The following is a 9,487-nucleotide window of genomic DNA, read 5'->3' on the forward strand; positions in this document are numbered from 1 at the left end:
AACTTGACAGATGTCAAAACAAATTGTTTTTAATTTGTTTTTTTGCATTGTCAACTCCAAAAGGCAACTCCAAGTGCTTCTTTTGTTACAAAATGCTCTGATAGATGTGTTCTCTTCATAGAAAATAGTGTGCGTGTGTGTGTGTGTGTGTGTTTACATGTAGGAGGAAGGCTTCCCACAGCTCGACCCCTCCTCTACAGCACGTGCTTCCAAACACAAACACAACAGCATCATCAATATGAGATGGTCATATTTACCCTTTTAGACTTCTTTTTTTTTTTTGTAACAAGGCTGGTGGATGGTGGATGACATCACTTGCGTGCACTTGAGCGTCACATGCAAGGCAGCCTTCACACAAGCTACAATGACAGGGTGAGTCGAGAGAGCGTTACACAGAGTTGATCTCCAGGTCAGTAATTGTTCTTCCAGCTAGAGAAGCGACCGCAGTCTCTGTTACAACCGCTGGATTTCTCTTCCATTTATTCCTATGTGTATATATGATGATGATGATGTCAAAGAAACTTCAGTGGATCCCTTTGGATGTTGTTAATAAACTGATTTGTTACTTGGCAACTATAAAGATCTTATTTTTTGTCCTCAGTCCCACTCAGGACTTGATTATTTGAATCTGCAATAAAAGAAAATCATTTGAGCTAAAGAGCTAAACATCATTTAGGCTCAAACTATAAAATATGTTCAAACTTCTGGGCAAGCTGCTGGCAACTTTTGATCACATAGGACCAAAGTAAGTCAACAAACAGCTACAACTTCTAGTTACCAACTGAAAACCTTCTGTTGCTTTTTCCTTGAGGAAAGACAGTGGCCTCGTGGCTTAAGTGTGGCTATTGGGACAAAACACTGCCACCAAATTCACAACCTTTAACCAAGATAAACAACTAAGCCCCGGTTTATCTTTCCCTTCACGAACTCGCACCTTCCTGCCGCCCCCTCCTTCCGACCATCAGTCTGTTTGGATTGAGCAGCCGTCTGTCACACAGGTCAGGACGGGATCATGCCTTTGTTCCTCTTGCGGTCCGCCATGCTGCGCCGGTTGTGATTCGACCCTCGGCTCTTGTTGGCCTCCTTCTTACGCCGGTCCAGGAATGTCTCCAGGGTTTGTCCTTGGCCTTTTGGCTGGCCAACCACATTACCGGGACGCTCAGGTCGATACCTGAAAGGGAAGGATGAAAAGTAAAAATAAGAGAGTTGCCTCAAAATGAGACATTGACCAATAAAACAGGATGGAAAGCTAAATGTCAGACTGAGACTGCATGGACTTTACCCTTTCCTTTGCTGCATGGCAGCTCTTCTAGCTTCAGCCCTCTCTCTCAGCAGGGCTGGGTCCTGCACAAACTGGTCCCTGTTTACATTGTTCTGAAAAATCAAACAAGAGTCTCATGTTATCACATGACCAGAAATTAAACATGAAAGCAAACAAAATGACATGAACATAGTGTTACACATAGCTAACTGGAATGTGTGAAAAAATAACTTATTTCTATGTGGTGTGTTAAATCTTTGATACAATGTGACATAATTTAAACTCTGCACCACTCGGGACATTAACACTTGGAAAGCTGAGTGGAGCTGGTACATCATGAAAAAAAAATCATGAAACACATTTCATGGAGTTGTGATGCTCGTTATTAACAGGATTGTCTGCTGCAGGTTAGAATTAAACATAAATATCACTTTTACTAAGAGTAGTTTGATGTTACTTTTTAATTCATTGCTGTCCGTTTGGCAGCAGTGTGTCCTCCAAATGGTCTTCATTTAAGTTACAATAATGCTGTAAAATTCTGCTCCAACAACGGATAGAAACCTTTGAGTTTATATTTTGTGGTCAAACCTTTTAATTGAGCTTTGAAACGGATCAAAAAAAAAAATCTATTAAGTAATGTTGGATCTGCTGTTAGGAGAGATCTCAGTACCGGTATAGGCTCTTCCTCCTCTTCCTCCTCCTCCTCCTCTTGTTTGTTTCCTCTTCGGAGTACTTGTGGGACTGTGAAAGGTCTGCAGGAAACACACAAACATAAAGTTAAAAAATATGCACGTTGGAGGACTTCAGTATCCGGAGTGTCCTGCTCTGTGATTTACCTCCTGTTCAGTAAACTGTCTCCATCCAGGTCGTTGGCTCCCACTTGGTTCATGTCGTAGGTGTCGTCGTACTCGTCATCATAGTCGTCCAGATCGTAGGCTTCTGCATTCTCACCAGGCGCGATGACGATCTCATCAACCACCGTTTCATAGGCTTGGTATCGCGCTTTCTGCTCTGTTATGTGCTGCTTGTCATTCAGCATATCTCGAGCACTCTCTCCTTTCCTGAAAGAGCAGCAACGGCAGGATTACACCTGACCTTAAGAGATATTTCTTAAAGACTAAGATGGCTTAAGAAAGAAGAAGGTGCATCAGAACATCCTACTTGGCTTTGGGTTGTTATTTGTTGCATGATCTCACCTCCTGCCCTTCCAGATGCGGGACATGTCTATCTGGTCCCTGCGGAAGATGTCAAACTCGTCGTCATCAAACACGTTGGATCTGACGCTCAAAACGTCCGGAAGCTCCTCTTTCACCGGCCTGAAATGACGGGAAAGGACCGGAGTCAAACACACTATCACAAGAAATTAGGTTTATGTAGGTTTTACAATCATTACTTAAATTAAATCTCTTTTGGTCCATTGACGTTTTACTTGGTGACCTTTCAGTGGAACACCATTTAAAGTTAACAATAATTTAATCAGGTTTAAAAATGAGTCCTTGTTGGTCAAACTCTTCTGAATTTTAAAAAGTGCCACATGACGATTAGATTATTAGATAATTAAGGAACAAAAATTATTGCATTCTTTCCAGCTTGCCTAAAAGAGTAGAATCCAGCAATTGCAGCAGAATCCAAAAAAAAAAAAAAAAGCAAAGAAAAGAAATACTAGCATGTTGTCATCACACAACGTGCTGTCACCTTGGCATGGCTCGGTCCAGTTTGTCCAGGTTGGGGGCCAAGCGGTCCTCCAGGATGTTGTTGATGACCAGCTCTGAGTTGTAGTTGTACTCGTGTAAACAGGCCAGCAGGAAGCCTTCCCCCAGATCAGGCAGCAGGTCCCGGATACACGACAGTAAAGACTCCAGCTCGGCCTCGCTCACAGGACAACCCGCACCCTGCTCACACACAGACAGACACAGACCAAAACAAAACAACAAAGTACATTTAGTCAAAGTAATTACTCTGTCTACTGTTTCTTTAAATGTGTATCATTGAGCTGACATTCTTTTCTACTCTATCATGAAGAGATGGTGCTGTATGGGATGGTGCAGGGTCCTTTTTATAAATGTGTTTTGGATTTTAAAAGTGCTTCTGAACCTATAATATATCATTAAAATATGAATATGTTTCCTTTAATGATAGTTTTCATTGTGTTTAGATGTATCCTCTTACATTATGAAATGTGTCGTACAAATACAACTAAATGGAATAACTTGAATCCTTTGAGACATTATTTAGATTGTTATGCCTCATGTCATTTACTTAAAATACCTTTCCATTTGTTTTTGAAAAATCCACACGAACAAAGTTATTCTCTATATTTAGTTCTGAGCAACTAAAACTGAGGAACATAAATACAATGTACCGACATCATTTCTTTTTACGCCTCTCTGATAAATATTGTACTTCGTATCGTCTTAAACGTGTGTTTTCCTCTGGTTTGTTTTGGTTCCTCTGGACATATGTGAAGTGTTTTTGCTAAAGCATCTTTCGTGGGTCAGTTATTTGACGTTTGCTGCTTCCCTTTTTTCTGTTGGGCTCATGAACATTTTAGTAACCATGGCAACAATTAGTTGATTACAAGATCCACAGGATATAGGTTGGAATCAATTCTTTCTAGTTTGACCTTTTTAAATATGTGGAATTGATGCGATTCTTTATCATACATAATATACTAAACTGAATATTTTGTGTTTTGGTCTGAGAGTCAAATCAAGGACAATTTATGAAGAATTCTCTTAAAAACTTTTTCAATAAAAAAAGATTTAAAAAAATAAAATCAGATACATGAATATAATAAAAAGCAATCAGTTGCAAGTGCATCATTCTACCCTTTTGCATCTTAAGTCAATGTTATCTGACTGTGAGAATTCAAAGTGCTGGTAACCAATGAGGATGACACTGAGCTGTTGAAAGCACATCTTAAATAGAGCTCATTACCACAGAACTCACATTGTTTCCTTTTCGGGGAACTTCCAACATGGCCTCGGCTCCCAGCGGACTCTCCCGTCCTCCTTGTGGCTCTGGGACCTTCTGAAAGCCAGCTGAAGATGAAGCAGCAGCAGCAGCACCAGCTGCTCCCTGATGGGCTGCTACAGATTTTTGATGAATGTGGCTCTGTGGTCTCTGTCGGCCCACGCTGTCCCAGGCGCTCTCCACCCCTTGGAGCAGGTAGGACGTCCTGGTCTCATCACTGAGTGAGGCAGGAAGTCAAGTCAAGGCTATGAAACGAGTAATCCAACAGGCTGTATTGTCTGCTAATACAAAAAACTGGCTTTAGGACAAAGAGAGAAGTAACAGACGACAAATACATAACATTTAAAAACAACTGATCAATCTAGCTTATATTTTTTAAATTAAAGGCACAAAGTATATTTTCCAAATTGCTTGAACATCAATCAAACTGGTTTTCGATCAGGGATAAGAAGACAAAGGATACATGACAGGGAGGGCCTGCTGCAGGAGGCTGACGTCGTCTGCGATGGGAAACTGCTCGTCGTAGTCCGACAAGAACCTGAATGAAAACAAAAGAAGCAAAACAATCTTTTAGACACATCGTCATTATACTGCATGAGAAACGCAAAAAGAGAAAACACCAGATCTACTGGGAAATAACTTCCGACGACCATTACGATAATCATAACAAACCCTTTGATCTTGATCAGTAGTTTTACCTTTTCTCAGGTAAAAAAGATGTGAAATGCTGCAGGAGCTCCTCTGCAAATGATAGCGTGTTTTCTCCTCTGCAAGGCAACAAATATCACCATGAATGAATGAACATGTGGAATGTCATCGCAAAAGAGGCATGTTGAGATGTTGAAGTCTCACCCCTCAAGGATGGGCTGCAGGCAGGTGTAATTGAGCAGCAGGTGAGCCGTCTCCACCATCTTTCGGCAGGAGTGGGACAACCTCTTCCACAGGTCCTCCTGTAGACTGAAGGAGGGTTTGAGAGATTATTGAGGATCATCGTTCTTTAATGTAAATCAGTAAGGGCCGTGGGAATAAATGCAGCCAGACAATCACCTTTTATCATCAAAGTTTCTCTTCCTCACTGCCTTCTCCAGGTCAGGCACGGCGGTCTCATAAAATGAGGTCAGTCTGCAAGTAGAGAAAACTAAATTGTCACAAGAGGATATAGCAAAGAAGAAGGTGTGGCTGTGATACTACAGGTTTGCTCCATCTGTCTACCTGCTGAGGAAGCTGTGGGCGTGAAAGCTGGTGCAGGCGGCAGGGTAGATGTCTAGGAAGGCATGGATGGTGGTGGTGGAGTCACACAGGTACAGAACCGTTTCTAAAAGTTCCTAGGAAAGAAAAGAAGACAAAAATGATCTTAGAAAATAAACACAAGTGCCCTAATGAAAGGATAAGTGCTCTGCAAAGAAACCCCTCATCCAAAGTATACCAGCATAAAGTACCATATGCAATACTGATACGTTACACAACCTACAACATGCATCACATAGAGCAGTAACGTTGTTCATGCTCTATTACAACTTACATCAACTGATCAGTAGCTTGATTTAAAGACATCTGAAACTCCCTGACATACTTGTGCACTAAATCCAACCATCCTATTCTTTACAGTCAGTAGCTCTTTCCCATTTATTCAGGCAGACAACACCTGTTCTGCACTGCCAAACAAAAATTCAGATATTACCCGTGTTATGTCCTAATGTGAGGGATTCCATTACAGCAGATGGCAAAGACAGAGTTAAAAGATTTCACTTTGGATGACAAAGCAGTAAAATGTTAAAGCTGACAGTTTTCTCCGAGTTTTCTTTCCTTTATGGTCCATTAATACAAATATTTAGTTGCATGTACTGTGAACCTGAACCTGAGTCAACATTTCAAATCTCTATTTGATTATGATTGTTGCCATAATAAAGCTTCCCTGCTATGTTGATATAAGATTTTTAGACTAACATGCAGTGGTAGTCACAGATATTAGTGTGTGTGTGTGTGTGTGTGTGTGTGTGTGTGTGTGTGTGTGTGTGTGTGTGTCTGACCTGCTGGCTCATGGTCATAGCAGTGGGCTGTTTGTGTGCGTTCAGTTTCATGGGCTCCATGGCTGCAGCTCCTTCACACTGGAGACCACATTTACTAAGGATGGTATCGAACACCTGAAGGTGACAGGGAGGAAACAGAAGAGGAGAACCATTTAAAAAGTTACTTACAAGTCAGTTTTCCGTGTTAATAATACAGCTGTTGATGTTTAATCCAACCTGTAACACAGTGGGCACTGTCTCATCGAGGTCGCTGAAGTAGGAGGGCTGCTGGGTAAAGATGTTCTCTAAAAGGAAGCGATTGAAACGTGTCAAACACAGGGTACAACAGCTACAAATGACTGGTCTTGCCTACGAAGAGAATATGAAACTTATAATATCCAGAAATGACTCTCTGATGGTAGAAATCAAAGCTCACCTATCATCTTATGCAGCAGCTGGCTGTTGCCTTTTCCAAAGAGCACACACAGATCCAGAATTTTGGGAATGTCAAACAGGAAGTTCTCATAAATAATTTCTCCAAACACAGTAGGGGTGATAAAGTTCTCCTGTGGAAGAGGAGCACAAAACACACAACAGGATCAACAGTTTGTCATTACTTTGGAGATGGGAGTGGCTTTGGCAACGGTGTGCATTGTCATAACAGTTTACTAATCAAACTAGAACTTCTATTTCTAGAGGTAAGTCAATGATGATTCCCCGTTGTATTGATTATTTTCTGACCTTTGACTCTTTATGTGTTGCCATCCTGAGAAAGGTCAAGAAGACGGCCCTGTGGATGGAGCGCTGCATGTCGGCCAACGCCGGGGAGGAGGGCAGGCTGGTGAGGTCAAGGCCACGGGGAGCCTGATGCAGGTATGAGTCTAAGCATTTCTGCAGAGAATCATCAAACACAACCTGGCGGAGGAGACCGATTGGAAGCAAATGAGAGAAGGAAAAGGACATTTTGCAACCAAGAAAACACAATAAATGATTTTTTAGAAAGATTAGTTACATGTTAATTATTCCTCACCTGACACCAAAACTTGTCATGAGGCAGTCCAAGCAGCCACTCCAAGTCCTCTGTGATAAATTTGGCATGTTCCAGAAACTCCTCCACCTCGGCAGGAGAGCCGTCCTCAGGCGGGGACTTGTAAGGCACAAAACAGCGCTCCTCCTTTCTGGCCGGGTGCTGAGGTGGAGTAGAAAAACAATGGGTGTTTGATGAACCAGTCCTTATCAGGGACTCGAAATGTTATCCGTAGAGTGTCAAACACTGCTGCTTGAGTGTAATTATGTACAAAATGAGGAGATATGGCTCACCAGTGCAGGCAGTGTGTGTTCTTTTCCCAGAGGGCCGGGCTCGGTCACCTGCTGCTCATCCAGTGGCACTCGTGCACAGGCCATGACTTCTCACTCTCTGGTTTTCTCTAGCGAGTCAAACCAACAAAGGAAACTCATACATGTTGCTTTTACATTAGTTATGTTAAAGTGCTTCATCGAGACACAATAACTTCTGTTATAGTCACTAGAAGAACATTATTACCTCCATTAAACAATGGTTCACCTTATCAGTATACCTTTAGATCAGCATTGTATCTATAAAGTGGTACCTATTTTAATTTTCAAGTACTTTATTCATTGGTTTCTCAATTTAATATTAATAACACAAATAGTACAACCACTGGTTTAGCTGGTTTGCAGCTAAAGGAAGGCTAAAATGATGGTTGATCTTAGTGTAAAGCGGTGTACGCAGAGTGTAAAAAGAACACTAACTGAGATGTTATCAATATTGCATTAACCTAATTGTCTGTATGTTTAAACTTGTATCTGTTTACAAAGTCATCTTACATTTGTTCTTTATCAGAAATAACTCAGTCCCACAAATAACTACCACTGCTGGACAGACTAGTCACGTAATATGTTATCATCTGAATCAAAGTTACAAAAATGTGCTTAAAAAAAAAAACGACAAACAAGAAATTAAAATTTGAGTACAGCGCGATGTAGTTCTGTAGCTTTAAAGGCCAACTCCGCAAAAATGAAAATCAACAGAATAGATGGAATAAGTCTCCATTTTATGAGCTACCTACACTTCAGCAACAAACTACCATTTTGGTAAATAAGTGATGTTTGTCATATAATTAAGTGTTATGTTTTGAATTAATTAATGTGTTGTAAAAGAGGATCAGATATTATAAGATTAATCTTCTTTCTGCTCCTTTTCATTCAATATTTGAGATTTTATGTTTGTTTGTTTTTGAATGAAATAAAATTGACAAATAAATAAAATATGAAATCAACGTGAAGAGAGAAAGACCAGAACTGAGGTGTAGTAACATGTTACAGATGTCAGTGGGGATTTATTTGCTTAGCTAGCTAACTTCAGACTGCAAAAGCTTTTTTAGTCTGGTGACAGAAGCTGCTAGCTCGACGTTGTTTACCAGGTTTTTATGGAGCTGAGGGAGAAAATGAATGGAGAGAGGCTAGCGTTAAGGTAACGTGGCTAACCAGCCGGTGACTTTATGACCGTCCTCTGTGTCTCTAATGAAGTTATAGTACACATCAGCATTTCATTGTAACTCACCTCTAAACTCGACGTCTTGTAACGCTTCAGGCCATCTCATCACAGTCGTCACGTCTTCGTGCAGTTTCAGTTTCCAAACGTTTTCTAATCACCTGTGCTGGACCAGGAAGTGACATGCTTGTTATTTTAGAGTAGCGCATGCGCAGTAAAGCTACATTTGAGGGGTCTCTACCGCCCTCTGGTGGGCACCAGTGATTTCTGTTTCACTATAGTTTAATGGCGTTGAGAGTGGACAGCAGTGATGGAAGTCTTCATATACTTTACTAAGATAAACATATAAATGTATAAAATACTGAATTATAATTTAAACTACATAGGTCCAATTTTTGTATTGTATCACTGTATCACGTAGCAAACTCTTATCATATTCTGGGCAATATCATGCACAAATATTTACAAACAATAAAGTTATTTCATTAAAACATCTAGATATATTTGACATATTTTGTATCCTGAGCATTATTATTTATTTAGCTAATTTATTGTATTAGTTTTTTTTATGTAAGAGAGTTATTATGTTTGTCTGGGAATATAAATGTAAACTATTTTAACTGTGTACTGATTCAAGTATTCATATCACAATTAAAAAACAAACAAAATTTGCATTCCATTTAGTAAATAATTGAAAAGATCATAAACATGGACAGTATCAATCAATGA

At 40.3% G+C, this 9,487-nt stretch overlaps 1 protein-coding gene across 1 annotated transcript; it reads right to left on the reverse strand.

Moving 5' to 3' along the window:
• Positions 1-13: 13 nt before the first annotated feature.
• Positions 14-8,963, reverse strand: ascc2 (activating signal cointegrator 1 complex subunit 2). The gene is made up of 19 exons (XM_065966617.1): positions 8,828-8,963; positions 7,564-7,670; positions 7,274-7,432; positions 6,985-7,158; positions 6,680-6,809; positions 6,481-6,548; positions 6,265-6,378; positions 5,447-5,559; positions 5,282-5,356; positions 5,087-5,191; positions 4,933-5,001; positions 4,698-4,772; positions 4,211-4,451; positions 2,957-3,153; positions 2,458-2,577; positions 2,098-2,322; positions 1,932-2,013; positions 1,283-1,374; positions 14-1,171 (listed from the first exon to the last, which is right to left on the reverse strand). The coding sequence occupies exons 2-19, from the start codon at positions 7,645-7,647 to the stop codon at positions 1,000-1,002; spliced, it is 2,295 nt and encodes a 764-aa protein (XP_065822689.1). The 5' UTR covers positions 7,648-7,670; positions 8,828-8,963; the 3' UTR covers positions 14-999.
• Positions 8,964-9,487: the final 524 nt, after the last annotated feature.

The sequence above is a fragment of the Labrus bergylta genome, chromosome 2 (assembly GCF_963930695.1).
Source record: "Labrus bergylta chromosome 2, fLabBer1.1, whole genome shotgun sequence".
In the NCBI taxonomy this organism is placed as follows: Eukaryota; Metazoa; Chordata; class Actinopteri; order Labriformes; family Labridae; genus Labrus; species Labrus bergylta.